General features: G+C 34.7%; 2 protein-coding genes across 2 annotated transcripts; both read right to left on the minus strand.

The window, feature by feature from the left end:
- Nucleotides 1–3,052: 3,052 nt before the first annotated feature.
- Nucleotides 3,053–4,135, minus strand: LOC125190060 (putative F-box protein At3g16210). The gene has a single exon (XM_048087257.1). It carries the CDS (start codon nucleotides 4,133–4,135, stop codon nucleotides 3,053–3,055), a length of 1,083 nt encoding a protein of 360 aa, XP_047943214.1.
- Nucleotides 4,136–4,971: 836 nt separating this feature from the next.
- On the minus strand, nucleotides 4,972–6,099 carry LOC125190059 (putative F-box protein At1g46984). The gene has a single exon (XM_048087255.1). The coding sequence runs from the start codon at nucleotides 6,097–6,099 to the stop codon at nucleotides 4,972–4,974; it is 1,128 nt and encodes a 375-aa protein (XP_047943212.1).
- Between the last annotated feature and the right edge of the window lie 10,093 nt (nucleotides 6,100–16,192).

The raw sequence follows: 16,192 nt of genomic DNA on the forward strand, positions 1-16,192 counted from the left end.
ATTTAAATTCGCATACTAGAATTAAATTGTTACATGGTGTCAAAATAATGTGTTTATAATTTAGAATTTTAAACATGATTATAGAAAGAAAAAAAGTTGATGTGAGTGACTATTACTATTTCGTTGAACGATTGACACTAAGAAATTAAGCATGTATATGCATGCAATCATTTTTTTGATTCGGAATTTTAGTAATTATTTAATACTAATAACATAATTTGACGCAAATGAGTATTATGCTTTTATTAGATGGTACACGTAGAAATTTAAGTATGTAACATATGTATACCACTGGAGTACTATTTTACAATTTAGAATTTTAAACATGATTATAGAAAGAAAAAAAAAAGATGATGTGAGTGACTATTACTATTTCGTTGAACGATGACACTAAGAAATTAAGCATGTATATGCATGCAATCATTTTTATGATTCAGAATTTTAGTAATTATTTAATACTAATAACATAATTTGACGCAAATGAGTATTATGCTTTTATTAGATGGTACACGTAGAAATTTAAGTATGTAACATATGTATACCACTGGAGTACTATTTTACAATTTAGAATTTTAAACATGATTATAGAAAAAAAAAAGTTGATGTGAGTGACTATTACTATTTCGTTGAACGATGACACTAAGAAATTAAGCATGTATATGCATGCAATCATTTTTATAATTCGGAATTTTAGTAATTATTTAATACTAATAACATAATTTGACGCAAATGAGTATTATGCTTTTATTAGATGGTACACGTAGAAATTTAAGTATGTAACATATGTATACCACTGGAGTACTATTTTACAATTTAGAATTTTAAACATGATTATAGAAAAAAAAAATGATGTGAGTGACTATTACTATTTCGTTGAACGATTGACACTAAGAAATTAAGCATGTATATGCATGCAATCATTTTTATGATTCGGAATTTTAGTAATTATTTAATACTAATAAAATAATTTGACGCAAATGAGTATTATGCTTTCATTAGATGGTACATGTAGAAATTTAAGTATGTAACATATGTATACCACTGGAGTACTATTTTACAATTTAGAACTTTAATTATTATTTAATTAAAAATTAAATATATTTATGTTCGTATATACTTTTTACAATCTAGAACTTTAACTACTATTTAATAATAAAATAATTGGATGCAATGAATATTTTTATTTTGTTGGAGGATAATATTAAGAAATTAAGTGTTCCTATACGAATATTAGACGATTGAATTCAAATATTTTTATATAATGCAAATTTTGTAGAAAGTCAATTTATGATATGGAGTATCTTTCTAAATTATTGGCTAGCGGTAGAATCAGAAAATATTGACAAATGCAAAATTAGTGCATTGATTTGAAAAGTTCAAATCTTTATAAATCTTGCCATCCGAAAAATGGTGTATAAAATCAAAGATAGTGATTTGATAGGAATTATCTTTCCTTTTATAAATAATTTATATTTATTTATTTATTAATTATTATTTAATTCAAAATAAGGGTATATTAGTCCATATTATAATTTGATTTATGTCAAATTGACATAGGGGTATTATGTCTTGGAGACATTATGTCTCTAAATCACTACTCTAATCGGAATTACCTAGAAAAATTACAAACCCTAATATCCAAAAATAACGGGATTATGATAACCTAATTTAGGAATTCGTATCAAAATTTGGGGGAGAGAGGCGACCGAAGTATATGAATTAAAGATCAGTGATTTTCGCAAAAAATCAGTTAGAGTATTTTTCTATTGGTAATATATATTCCCCTCGGCCCAACAATTTTTGAAAATAATTTCATTTATTTATTGATAATTTTCTTTACATGGTTTTGATTTTTAATCTTTTTGGGTTGTGTTTATTTGTTTTGTAAGATTGCAATTCCTAATTTATTTTTCCACCTTTTTTTTAGTATTATCTCTCATGGCACTTTATCTCATTATTAATTATACATGTCTCATTTTTATGCAATTTTATTTCAATCACATCACCAGTTGCATATTAAAACCTAAGGCCATGTTTGGTTGCCAGGATTCTGTCTGGGAAAGTAATCTGATTCCTTAAATTTTAAATTCATGTGTTTGTTTCAGTTTTTAATCAAACTGGGAAAGTAATCAGAATCCGAGAACAAGGAAAGTTAGTACAATTTTCCAGGATTCTGAATCCTAGCTTTTCTTAGTTATTCTTTTTCCCAGTTTTAGGATTCTTACAAATATAATGCAATATAGTATAGTTTTATTATTATTATTATTATTATTATTATTATTATTATTATTTAGAATGTTTTAAAAATAATTTAAAAATATAAATCATACTACTTACTTTTAGAAAATAAATAACTATGATTAAAATTATCATAATTATACCTTATTTTATAATAATTCATAATAATAATTAATAATTTATTAAATAATTAAAATATAATTATATAATATAAATCGTATATAAATAATTAATATTATTTTTAAAAATTAATAATTAATCAATAAAGTTATAGTGTAATTTTTATTTATTAAATTTATTCACTTATAACATCCTTAATTATTATAATTATAATTATAGTACTAATTATTATAATTATTATTATAAATGAGTATAATATTTCAAAGTATAATTATATGTATTATTTTATATTATGAGATAATCCATATTTAAATCCATTGTAATAATAAATATAATAATATAATTATTATTATTTGTAATTAATAGTTTATTAAGAATTTTATATTATTTTTCTTTTTTATAAATAAAAAATAATAAGCATATTTTTAGTTTGGTGTTTAAAATAAATATAAATTTAAAATCTTGATATTTTCCAAACACAGGAAAGTAAAGTACTAGGAATCATATTCCCGGGATTCATTTTCCCAGGAATCATTTTCCTTGCCAACTTTACTTTCCCGTCAACCAAACATGGCCTAAGTTATACATATGTGGATTATTTTTATGAAACAAAGAGAGTAATAACTAAGTGAAGAACAAAATGAATAACAACAGTCTAATATACTATGATAAGAAAGATAAAGAAATGTACAAACTAAAATGACATTACATTCTCCATACCCAAATTTCTTTTGAGTGATAGTAAACTTGGAGTAAAAAGAATGGAGTTGATATAGTAACGATCATTCTGCAATTCACTAAACAAATCAACTTTTCTAAAAGTTTTACTCTTGTTGGTGTAGTATATAAAGCGCTTCTCCTTCCATACCATGAACATGTCACCATTTTCGTAAACTTTGATAGGACGAAGATAATCCGCGGCATGTTGAGCCCAAACTTTGAGAGAAATAACATGCATGTTGATATGTACATTCCTCCAACATTTATACCCCTCAAACAACCAGATAACATAAGGATCAAAAGATCCTCCTCTAATATAACAGTCTAAAATAAAACACAAGCAATCCCCCAAAGCATACAACTTTCCCCATTTTATAAAGGGCAAAGGAATAGTGCTAAAACTTTCCGTCTCGACATCAAAACAACAAATATAAGACCCCGCGGTGTAATCACAGTCATCTGAAACTAGCCAGTGTAGATTACCATTAACAAATGCAGCGGTGGAGCCGTAGCAACGAGCGAACGAGGGGATAGGAGTTTCAACACGTCTCCACAAAGCACCTTTTTCGAGAGTGTATACATGGCATCCGTATTCAGGGTTAAGGTACACTACCTTATGCTGTCCGCTTATTCTGCTCACTCCAAATCCATAACAGTCTCCCCTGGGGCAAGTAAGGCGCCCACGGAGGACGACAAATTCACGGGTGATGGGGTTGCACACGTAGAGATGGTCGATGAAAGGGTTTTTGAGAAGAAGCAGGCCGTTGGCAGAGCCTCGTATCGTTGAGGCTTGGGGGAAATCAAACTTGGTGATGAGATCGTGCTTGTCTTCTTCCATTTTGAAAATATGGAACCTGTTTGAATCGGTAGCTGGCATCGAGACAGCCAGGACCGGGGCGGATTTAGAAAAATGGGACTCGAGAAAAGCGTCACTCTCAATGAGATCGAGCCATGGTTTGCAAACGCACTTGCAAGTTGCAGTGGTTTGAAGAGGGAGTCTCAATAAAATGTCGGTGAAGATTTCTGATGGTAGGTATCTAAACAAATCTTGCTTCATCTTTTATGGAGAGATCAGGTTTTATCTTCAGAGTAGCAAACCTTTTTTTATGTGATACAACCAAAAATATGGCGAGTTAGAGATATATCAAAATATAAATAATAACAAAATAATGTAATAAAACAAACATTCTATCTAAAACCATTACCAAAAAAATAAACTATATGCATTACCAATACTAACAAAACCTTGAGCAAATTTCGAGGAAGAAATATATCTCGCATGTGATCGTATTTATAGGGATTTATGAGCTAGTTTTGGAATTTATGAGCTAATTTTGGAATGAGTCTCCTAATTGGATTACCTAATAAAATAGAAACCCTAAGATCCGAAAATTGGCAGCAAACTGATAATCTAAATTACACGGATCCCACAAATATTTATATCAAAAAGGGCAAAGGGCAAATTGCTCGAAAAAGTATTTAATATTTATGGTTAACTTTAATTTGAAAATATAACGTGATAAATTTTCACCACGGAATAATAGGGAATAAATTCAGAATTCATATTTTTTTCTGGAAATTAACAATCAATAAATAAAAATCTCCTTTTAGTAATTGAAAATCAGAATTCAAAAGCGTATAGATGTACGAACTCATTCTTGGAAAAACACATAAGAGGAGAGTAGATTACCTTTCACATCCCTCACCACGTGACTATATAAAGATGGATATTAATCAAAACCAATAGTATTTCGATGTTAATGATGTGAATCTCACTTTTAACCAATAGTATTTTAATCATTTTTCTTCTTTTTCTATAGAATAATAACTAACTAAATAAAAAGAGTCAATCATAAGTGAATTATAACCCCAAAAAATAAATAAATACACACACTAAAATGGCATTACATTATCCATGCCCAAACTTCTTCTGAGTGAGAGAAAACTTGGAGTGAGATAAATAGAATTGATATAGTAACAATCATCATTCAATTTACCATAAACATCAATTTGTCTAACACTTTTGTTCTTGTTGGAGTAGTATAGAAAAAGCTTCTCCTTCCATAACATCAGCATGTCACCATTCCCATAAACTTTGATAGGCTGAACATAATCGGATCCATATCCATGCTCTATGAAAGGAATATGAGTGTCATGCAACTTCCTCCAACATTTGTATCCCTCAAACAGCCAGATTTTGCCAAAGCCATAACACTCTTCAACCAAATATAGGCAATCCTCCAAAGCATGCAACTTCCCATATTTTTTTATGGGAGGCGGAGAAAATATGCTAAAACATTCCGTTTCAACATCAAAACAATATATATAAGGCATCCCATTATTTGAAACCAACCAATGGATATTGCCATTAACAAATGCCCCGGGGCCGTGGCAGTGACGAAACGAGAGGCTAGTGGCTTCAACGCTTCTCCAAGAAGCTCCCGATTCAAGAGTGTATGTGTAACATCCAAATTTACGGTTAAGATAGATAATCTTATGTTGTCCGCTTATTCTGCTCACTCCAAATCCATAACAATCTCCCCAGAGGAGAGTGTGGGGCCCACGGAGCTCGACAAACTCATTGGTGATCGGATTACATATGTAAATATGATAAGGGTTTCTGAGAAGAAGCAAACCGTTGGCGGAACCTTGTATTGTTGATGCTTGGGGGAAATCAAACTTGGTGATCGGATCCTGCTCGTGCTCGTGCTCGTCTTCCAATTTGAAAAGATTGAACCAGCTTGAATGCATTGCCGGCATCAAGACAGCTAGGGCGGGGGCGGATTTAGAAAGATTATGGGACTCGAGAAATTCGTTACTCTCGATCAGATCGCGCCATGGTTTGCATACGCACTTGCAAGTTGCAATGGTTTGAAGTGAGAGTCTCAATAGGATATTGGTGAAGATTTCTGATGGTAGGAATCTAAACAAATCTTGCTTCTTCTTGGTTCGAAGTGAGAGTCTCAATAGGATATTGGAGAAAATTTCTGAGGGTAGGCATCTAAACAAATCTTGCTTCATCTAAACAAATTAAATTAAAGCGTGTATCAAAATTTCTCTTTTCATCAAAGTTCAACTCGATCTCCTGCGGAAGAGGTGCCTTGTATGTCCTATTTATAGGGATTTATGAGCAAATTTAGGAATACTCCTATTTCCAAGCAAATATTAGTATATCCAAGCATAAAAATCTCGTTTCTCTAATCAAAATAAGAATTTAGAAAACAGATATTCAAGCACTCATACTTGTGATTACACTTTAGAGGAGAGGAGGAATACCTTCGAGAATTTGTTAAAAAAGAAAATAATAATAATAATAATAATAATAATAATAATAATAATAATAATAATAATAATAATAATAATAATAATAATAATAATAATAATAATAATAATAATAATAATATTCGAGAATTGAATTTGGTATATAATATACACCCTCGGCCCAACAATTCTTGATATAATCATATTATTCGGTATTATCTTAAAAACATAAAAAGATATGGTCGTTTGACAAAAGAATGCATCCCTGCATTTATCACCAAAGTTTCAAATCCACTTGTATTTTATAAGAGGATGGTCAATTTTTGTCGTCGGCCCAACAATTTTTGAAAATATTAAATGGTACTATTTTAATAATTTCATTCATTTATTGTATTTTTCTCTTTATTTTAGTTTTGATTTTAACTATATCTTTATGGCCTGTTTTTGGTTCTAAATTAATTTTGTACAGACTTACTCCCAAATATTTTACATTCCTCTGACCCAATCTAGAAAGCGGCCCGACAATTTTCCCCTTTTGGGGATTGTGTATACCCTCCATTCACAACACATTATTGACATACAATCTTATTTACGATCTATATATTTTCAGTGCCCGCCACTAATTAAACACGACTAAAAAATAGTCTCACTTTTAAATAATACTCTCTCTGTTTCATTAAAAATGCAACGTTTTCCTTTTTAGATTGTCCCATTAAAAATAAAACGTTTCTAAAATAGAAATATCACTTTCTCTACTTTTTCCTCTCTCATACTTTACTCTCTCTTCATCAACTCACAAAACAACACTGAACACTGCATAAAATCACGTGCTGGAAACCAAATGTTTCATATTTATTGAGACGGAGGGAGTATTATTTTAATAATACTATTTCATTTTTTTCCCTTTTGTATAAAGTAATAGATAACTAAATAAAAACAGTCAAACATAAGTAAACTAAGAAAATGATAAAAGGCAAACTAAAATAACAGTACATCTCCATGCCCATATTTCTACGGAGTAAAAGTAATAGAATTACTATAGTAGAACTAGCAATCATCATCCAATATACCACACAAACCAATTTTGCTAACACTTTTCTTCTGGTGGGAATAGTATTAAAAAACCTACTGATCATTCCATAACATCACTACGTCACGATTCAGATAAATTTTGATAGACTGAAAGATAATTGGATACATATACATCAAAATTCAAATACATGACAAACTTTGAAATGAATACTGAGTATGTATGTTCGAAGCCATCATGTGCCTTCCTCCAACATTTCTATTCATCAAACAACCAGATGTCACAACCATATTGGTCAACAAAACACAAGCAATCCCCCCAATACATGCAACTTCTCATATCCATTTTAAGGCAAACAAAATGTGCTAAAACATTACCACGAAAATTTTTCTCATTTTTTCATTTCCATCCGTCTCACAAAATTTGTTCCATTTCACTTTTACCATTTCTAGTAGTGGATCTCATCTTCCACTACCAAAATTTTATACTGTATTAAATTTTCATCCATACGTATTATTTTTCACTTAAATACTTACCAATTCTAAATATCATATCATCTTATACTCATTCCATAACAACGAAGAAGTTTCACTTTATTATTCGGTTTTTTCTAACCAAGATGACTCGTTGCTAAAAATGTAAATAATTTTTATTTCTCTTATTTTATTCTCTCCATTTAATATATAAAATAAAGTTGCATAAAATCTCGTTTTCAAAGAAGTCATCTTTCTTGGGATGGAAGGAGTATGCTTTACGTTTTTGTTTAATATTATTATTTAAAAAAACATATTAATATATAACTAAAACAAAAACATAAGCGTAAAAGATTTCATTTAAATATTGTAAAATGTAGTTAGATGTTTGACTTAAAATACTTAACAATTTTATACTACTCCTATATCATAATCTATTATAGGATTTACTGTACGTCTTTGGTTAGTATTACTATTTACGAAAACATATTCCATTCGTCCATAAAAAATAGAATAATTAGTGTATAGAACAGATTTTAATGTAGAATTAGTGAAGTAAGAGATAAGGGAAAAAAGTAAGAGAGAAGGAGAAAAAATAATAGAAAAATGTAAAATGACGTGTAGGATTATTATTTTTTGAAAATTTTTCATGCTCTATTTTTTGTGAATGATAAAAATAATAATTGTGGTCTAATTTTTTTTGGACGGAGGGAGGGAGTACCACGTAATATCCAACTAAACACTTAAAATAAATCATTTACTATGAGAGCTGATAGTATGATACTAATCGGTAAGTATTTGAATTCATTAATCTAACTAATTGATATTTATAATATTTAAATGAAAAGGTATTCAATATAAATAACTCTATTATATAAAAGGAAAAGATAAGTGGCAGTGAAGCGTTTCATTAGCAATAAGTTGCGTTTTAACCGCAGGTTATAAATATTTAAATGAAAAGGTATTTAATATAATCAAGCATATTAAACAAAAGCAAAAGAAAATTGGCAATGCTGCGTTTCATTTGCAAAAAGTTGCGTTTTAAGTTTTAACCACAGCACTAACTAGCCGTTGAGTAATCTAGCATTAGCCTCCTTCTTTGATGAAATCGCAGCAATGAGAAATCTAGCATTAGCCTCCTTCTTTGATGAAGAAGCGATCGAGGTAGCCGCCCCTCTGCTCCGCCAAGATCGAAGATCCCCGGCCGCCGGAGGCCCCCCTCTCCACTCCCACGCCGCCTTTCGCCGGCGTACTCCCCTGCACCACCACCGCGTCTGCAGACTATAGGCCACAAGGAGAAGACCTCAAGCAGGGTGGAGGAGAAGACCTCAAGCAGGGTGGATGATGTGGAGGAAAGGAAATTGCTGTTACGCCGCTTCTTCAAACGCAAAGGGATGAGTTATATGTTCACGCAACAGGTAACTTTGACCAACTCCTGAAACTTGATTCAAGTTCTCATCGCATTCTACTGGCAGAGGTTCATTCTTCTGAAATTGTCTGCGCCAAGAAAGATGAGAAGGGACTGGAGGTGTTAGCTCTAGATGGACTGGGAAGTAAGTTTAAAGTGTCCATTGTGATATCTTGCGGAAGGATTTGTTTGAGCGGAGAAGAATGGCTGGAGTTTGTTGTCTCCAACAGGGTTGATGGGAGAACTCAAATTGAGTTCTTTTGTCACAGAAGTTGGGAATCATGTTCTATTAAATCCAATTATCTCATTGGATATTTCATTCCCACTTATATCAATCAAGTGTAATTTTTTTTTTTATATTCATTCTTTTTTGTTAATTGTTTCTTTGTACAACTTCATGTGAAATTTGATGCATTCTTGATACAATTGGTCTTTGGAGTTCTTTGATTTTGTTGGTTATGAATTTCTTGTTGATGGATAAATAAATTTGTGAACTTTAATGTTATAATTGCAGCTGTAGATGGCATGTGACACATCATCTTCTGAATTTGTTAACTTAAATGTTACTTACAATTGAAGAGCTGTAGATGGGATGTTTCCAAAGTATAGAGTTATTGTTTGATTTTTGATGCGGGAAAGGAGGGGGTGGTAAGGGAAGGAAGTGGAGGCTATGGAGGAGTGGTGGATCAGGAGGTATAGTCATAGGTAAGGGCAGCAGAGGCTGCGGTAACGGTAATGGCTCGGAAGCTGAGGCCTCTTCTTATGCTTTCGACAGTGGTGGCTGCTGTCCGGATTCAGACTGCTTTTTTCGGTACCAGATTGCATAAATAATTCATGTAGATTGATCCTTGCTCCCAAAAATAAGTGACATTTTAGATTGATCTGCCTCTGTTATATTCTAATAGATGTTACAAAATGTAGCTTTCCTTTTAAAGAGAGATACAAAAATTGCAATGAGAATGTGATCCTTATTATATCTAACCAATCATGAGCTATAATTGCTTCTGAAAAGAGTTAGAAAGTTCAATTTGTGTTCCAACTACGAAAACATGTAATGATTTTAGATTAATGTATCTGGTTTGGAAGTGCTATAACCAGTCAATTCTTATGAATAAAGAAAGACAGATAGAAAGATTCCTTCTTTTTATCCGTTGTATTAATCCTGATGCATCCAGATTGTGTCATGGAATTCTGTAACAACAATGACCCTTAAGATCTGTGCCAATCACCTTAGTTAGTATACAAACAGATGTGAAAGATTTACATTTATATGTTGTATCTTTTCCTTGCTCCTCACCCTCCCAGTCATTTGTCTAGAAGCATCCTCCGCGGCACAGTCCCTTCTACATCCCTGGCTTTCTGGCGATTCATAGGTTCGAATCAGAGGCGTGTGTTATGTAGTGAGTGGCGTGCGGTACCAAGAATTCGACAAAAACTTACTCTTGTTGGTAATGGCAGAGTGGGTCCTGCTTTTCCTTCTCGGAGAGTTCAAAGTTGGGCTCTCTTCCACACATGAATGCGGCCCAGCACATTTTTTAGACGCGAATGCAACGTCGAGCAATATTTGCCACACAAATGTTCCCAAATATGGTGGTTTATATACTCAGGAGTTGAATGTGTTTTAGATGTTTCTAACTTGAGGAAGTGCCCGACTGCCTAAAACGAGCATGAAGGGAAGGGAGATGTTTATGATACCTGCCATAAAGTCGAGCAGCCAAGCCTACAGTTCCTAAATGGATCTGTTTCTTGTCAGCTTGCCATTTAGAATTCATGAAATAAAAACCTCTCATGTTGCATGGTTCTTGGCTTTCGACATGCTTCCTTCTATGTCTCTTTCTTTGTTTAACCTCTGTTGCAATGAAACCAGTAAACAAGAACCATAAAAATTTGGAACATCTATCTGAACAAAGACACATCCTCCATTAACATCTAATTTCAAGAAAACTACAAACACGCATAAGAGCTTCAAGAATCTTCCCAAAGGTGACCAAGACAAAAACCAAGAACCCTAACCTGCCCTACCCAAAAGATTTAAAAGGTGGTGAGAAACAACACCCAACATATCCAAAATTGCCATAAAAATAGACCAGCACCCAATAACACCAACCCATCACCCAAAACAGAAAAAGAATTTCATCGAATCTACATAATTACCCAAAAATTTCCCAAGTCAACCCCACCAACCTACCACCTTTGATGGAGGCAAGAAAAGGATAAACCCAACATAAAAATACAATCTTTAACCTCCCGCAACCCACAAATCAAGAAGCTAAACGCCACTGGAGGAAAAAAAAGACACAAACTTGTCATCATTCAGGATGAGCCAATGCCAAAGCCCATGTGACAAAGAGCAATTAGTGCAAGACTCCAAGTCAACCGATGCAGACAAAACAGTTTAGAAACATACATATGGGTGTGCATCAAGACAAGAAGCCATTGTGGGAAGCTATTTTGTACCTTGAAGGAGCAAAGATGAGGGGTGGCGGTGCGGGGAAACCGAGGAGGAGAGGGGGAGGAGGTGGTTTTGGTTTGTGTTTACAACACACGTAGGTTGGTGTTTTACTCATGCATCTAGAATGAAACCCGTAAGCAAGAAAAATCGAACAAACTCACTACTGAATCAGTCAGAACAACATACTATATGTGTGAATTCATAAGAAAAACAGAAAGCAACAAAGTTCAAGGAACTTCCTATTTATAATAGGGATACTAACTTAACGAGCAAGACAAAAGATATGAAAATGATATGCAATCCTAATTTATCTAACTAAATAATACAACTAAATAATAATGCATAATATGAAAGAGATATGGAATAATTAACGTATCAACTTGCAACTGATTTCATATAAACATAGCCATATTCATTAGTATAGTAGTACTTCACTTTGTGAACCAATCTGATTCCTAAGCCTACACAACAATTTGTGGGTGCAATTCAACAAAAACAAGCAACAAATAAAACAAAAAAAAAAACTCACTTGGGATGTGATGACGATGTTAGATCTGTTCATGGAACAATCAATTTGTTACTGTAATTATTTTTTGGGAATGTTGTTTGTTTTATATATGTCGGGTCGGATCTGCGTCGGTTATGGGTGAGGGTCCGCGTGTCTATAAATATAATCATAAGAAATACTAAGGGCATGCTTGGTATGATGGAATGGAATGGTGAAATGGAATGTGATTCCTACTTTTATTCTATTCATTTGCTTGGTCTGATGGAATGAATGAGGGAATGGATGAAAATGCAAAGGAAATCCAAGAAAATTGACATTTCATTCCTATCTTCATTCCATTCCATCATACAAGCATGCCCTAATAGTCATTGTTTCACAATCTATTTCGGCCGCCGCTCTCTGTCTCTCTCTCTCCCAAATTCAAATTCTCTCCCTACCAGATTCAAGCTTAGTTCTCTCTCTCCCAAATTCAAATTCTCTCCCTACCAGATTCAAGCTTTCTCTCTTGCCCGCCCAAGGTAATCGCCTCTCCTTCATCTACCGTACACTTTTTTCCAAGATCCCATTTTTATGACAATGACTTCTATTTTTGGTTTTGAATTATAGAAAAGCTTAATTGTTACTAGTAGTACTCCTACTATTTAAATTAGGCTTAAATTTTTTGTGATCAATATTAATTCTATGATAATACAAGCCACTTATCTTGGGAAGGAGGGAGTATTAACTTAATTATCTTGGACGATTAGGGATCTCTTATATATAAGGCAGTTCACAACTCCTATTTATACGAGTATAAGGAAAGTCATAAATGTTATAAATAGGACACACCAATTCCATAGGAGAGCCCATATTGGTGGTGTGAATTTGGTGTAGAGAATAAATTGACTGTCGAAATTTGCTAGAGAGATAGAAAAGAGAGGTGGTGTGAATTTGCTGGAGAGAAGTGGTGTGCCGGTAAAGTTTTATACAGAAAGAAACAATTTCATATGTGTACACAACTATAATTCATGGACAAGTAAATTGTATGCTTTTATTTTTTTGGTGTGTAATCTATGACATGCTTATCTGTATAATCTCTGAATTTTTTTTTCATACTACTTGCAAGACTGTGTTAGTATTTGCTTTTTAGTAATCTAGGCGGCTTATGTATAGTTTATTGTTTAGGTTTAAAGTTAGAATATGATCTCCAAAGGCTCAATTCATCGAAGAATGAAGCAAAATTTCTTCAAATACCTACCATCAGAGATCCTCACCGATATCCTATTGAGACTCCCTCTTGATGACATTGCAACTTGCAAATGTGTTTGCAAACCGTGGCTCAATCTCATCGAGACGGACTATTTTAACAAGTCCCATCTTTCTAAATCCTCCCCTGCCCTAGTGGTCTCAATGCTGACTACAAATTCAAATTGGTTCAATGTTTTCAAATTGAATGAGAAGCTTACGCACAAGCACAAGCAGTATTCAATCAACATGTTTGATTTCCCCCAAGCAACAAAAATACAGGGTTCTGCCAACGGTCTACTTCTTCTAAAAAATCCATTTCGTAATCATCTTTATGTATGTAATCCTATCACCCGTGAATTTGTTGAGCTTAGTGGCCGTCTTACTCGCCCTAGAGAAGATTGTTATGGAATTGGAGTGAGCAGAATAAGTGGGCAGCATAAGGTTGTCTATTTCAACTCTAAATACGGCGAATGTCATGTATACACTCTTGAATCTGGATCCACGTGGAGGCGCGTTAAAGGTGCCATCCCCTCCTCCGATCGTTGTTTGAGCTCTGTTGGTGCATTTGCTAGTGGCAATCTCTATTGGTTGGTTTCAAATGGGTGGAAGAAGTTTCCTTATGTTTGTTGCTTTGATCTTGAAACAGAATGTTTTAGCACATTTCCTGTACCCCTTAAATTCATCGCGGATAAAGTTAATCCCAAGGGAATGTTATATACTTGGGGGATTGTCTGTGTTTTTGTGATGACGATCCACCAGATGAACTTGAGTACGATAATTGTTGGAATCTATGCCCGGTCAATGGACTTTGACCAATTATAATTTCAACGAGACATTTAATTTTGTAAAATTAAATGATATAGTGTCGATCTACGTTCGGAGTAGATGACCGTGGTATATTTATTTTCTCAAATCCGATTCCCGGTGAGTGAGAAATAATTGTTTAAAGTTGTGCAAAAATTGCAAACTTAATGAGCTATGAGAGATTAAGGAATAATTAAGAGAGTTAATTATCCCACATTGAAAGTTTCAACCTTATTAAACTAGTATTTAATAAGAAGGATTATTACATGGAATAATTATAGTGGACTAAGATGGGCTGTAGAGCTCACACGCGCGCACACGCGCGCGCCGCCGCCGCCGCCCGCCCGCCGGACTTGGACTTGGACTTGGACTTGGACTTGGATCTTGGCAATTGGTCTTTGGACTGTTCTTTGGGCTTGATGCTTGGGCCTAGTTGCGGGCTTGGCCCAAGTCTAGTGGGTCTAATTCTTTTTAGACCACCACCGTTTCCACGTCAGCGAGTTCTTTAGGCTTGATGCTTGGGCCTAGTTGCGGGCTTGGCCCAAGTCTAGTGGGTCTAATTCTTTTTAGACCACCACCGTTTCCACGTCAGCGAGCCAAGCGGGATGGCTGACACGTGACAGTCCACGTCATGGACGAATCTAGAAGCTTCTAGATTCAGACTCTCAGCTCTGTAACGTTTTGTAACGCTTCGTAACCGACGACCGTTACAGCGTGCCATTGATGACAACCATCAAGGCTGGGTTGACCCCTGCAGTGGACTGAGCCTATAAATAGGCTAGCCATTCTAGCATTCTCTACACCAGAAACTAGAATACACTATGCATCATACACTCTCTTCTCCCTCTGCATTGTTCTTCTGTCGAAGCTCTGCCCTCTCCTCCATCCAGTTCGCCGGAGCTCTGTTGATAGCGGTGCTGCTTCACCAGAGACGTAGTCGTTTTATCTTTGGGGACGAAACGCCAATCCGAAGAGCACTACCGGGGCGTATCTCGTCTTGCGGAAAGAGGAATCCTCGACTCGGCTTGTTCCTGTTCTAAAGTTTATAGTTTCGATTTACATTTGTAATTTTCATTTCAGTTCGTTTCTGTATTCCTTCTTGTAATCTCAAATCTCCAACAATCGCAAGACGAGATATAACTTGCTTTTGAAGGAATTTGGACAAAACTGAACCTAAAACTTTCGAAACTTAAACACCTTTGCTGGAGATGTCGACTGAATCCAACACCGCCGCTGCCACCAATCCGGCCACCACCGACGCCATCATCTCCTCCACCATGGCGAACACCGGACCAATCCCCACAATGGTCCCTACCCCTGGGTTCACCTCCTCATCTACTTTGTCTTGGGGGTTTACGAACCCCTTTGGGCCCACTGTTGGATCATCCTCCAGTGGGTCGGTTGGTTCCACTTTTAGTGGTTCCTTCGGATCCTTCAATGGATCGAGTGTTGGGGCCTTCGGGTCCAACACGGGTACCGGTTCCTTCGGATCTGGTACGACCATGGCGGGCTCTACGCCCAACATGAATGGTGGGGGCTCTATGCCCAACCATGTTGTTAGCTCCTTCGGGGGCAACGGAATTGGTTCCTTCCAAGGACCGATTGCGGCACCTTTGGCACCAAGAATGATGCCACCCGCCGAAAAACCACCTAAGTTTGGAGGAGCTGACTTCAAGAGGTGGTATCAAAAGATGTTGTTCTACTTGACAACACTGGGCATCGCCAACTTCCTCACGGAGAACGAGCCGCCCGCGCCAAGTGATCAAGAGACAAGTGTTGAGGTCATGGCGGACTATGAAGCATGGCGCAAAGGAGATTATCTTTGTAAAAATTTCATTCTAAGTGCTTTAGATGATAGCTTGTACAATGTATACTCCCTTGTAACCACATCCAAAGAAATGTGGGAAAGCCTAGAAAAGAAGTATAGTATAGACAATGCTGCCGGTACGGA

Source organism: Salvia hispanica, chromosome 5 (genome assembly GCF_029641045.1).
Source record: "Salvia hispanica isolate PSC_SH4W2 chromosome 5, Shi_PSC_v1, whole genome shotgun sequence".
Lineage (NCBI taxonomy): Eukaryota > Viridiplantae > Streptophyta > Magnoliopsida > Lamiales > Lamiaceae > Salvia > Salvia hispanica.

What these genes read in the sequence shown, in the direction of transcription:
- LOC125190060 (XM_048087257.1), bottom strand. Translation starts at nt 4,135, where the DNA reads ATGAAGCAAGATTTGTTTAGATACCTACCATCAGAAATCTTCACCGAC.
- LOC125190059 (XM_048087255.1), bottom strand. Translation starts at nt 6,099, where the DNA reads ATGAAGCAAGATTTGTTTAGATGCCTACCCTCAGAAATTTTCTCCAAT.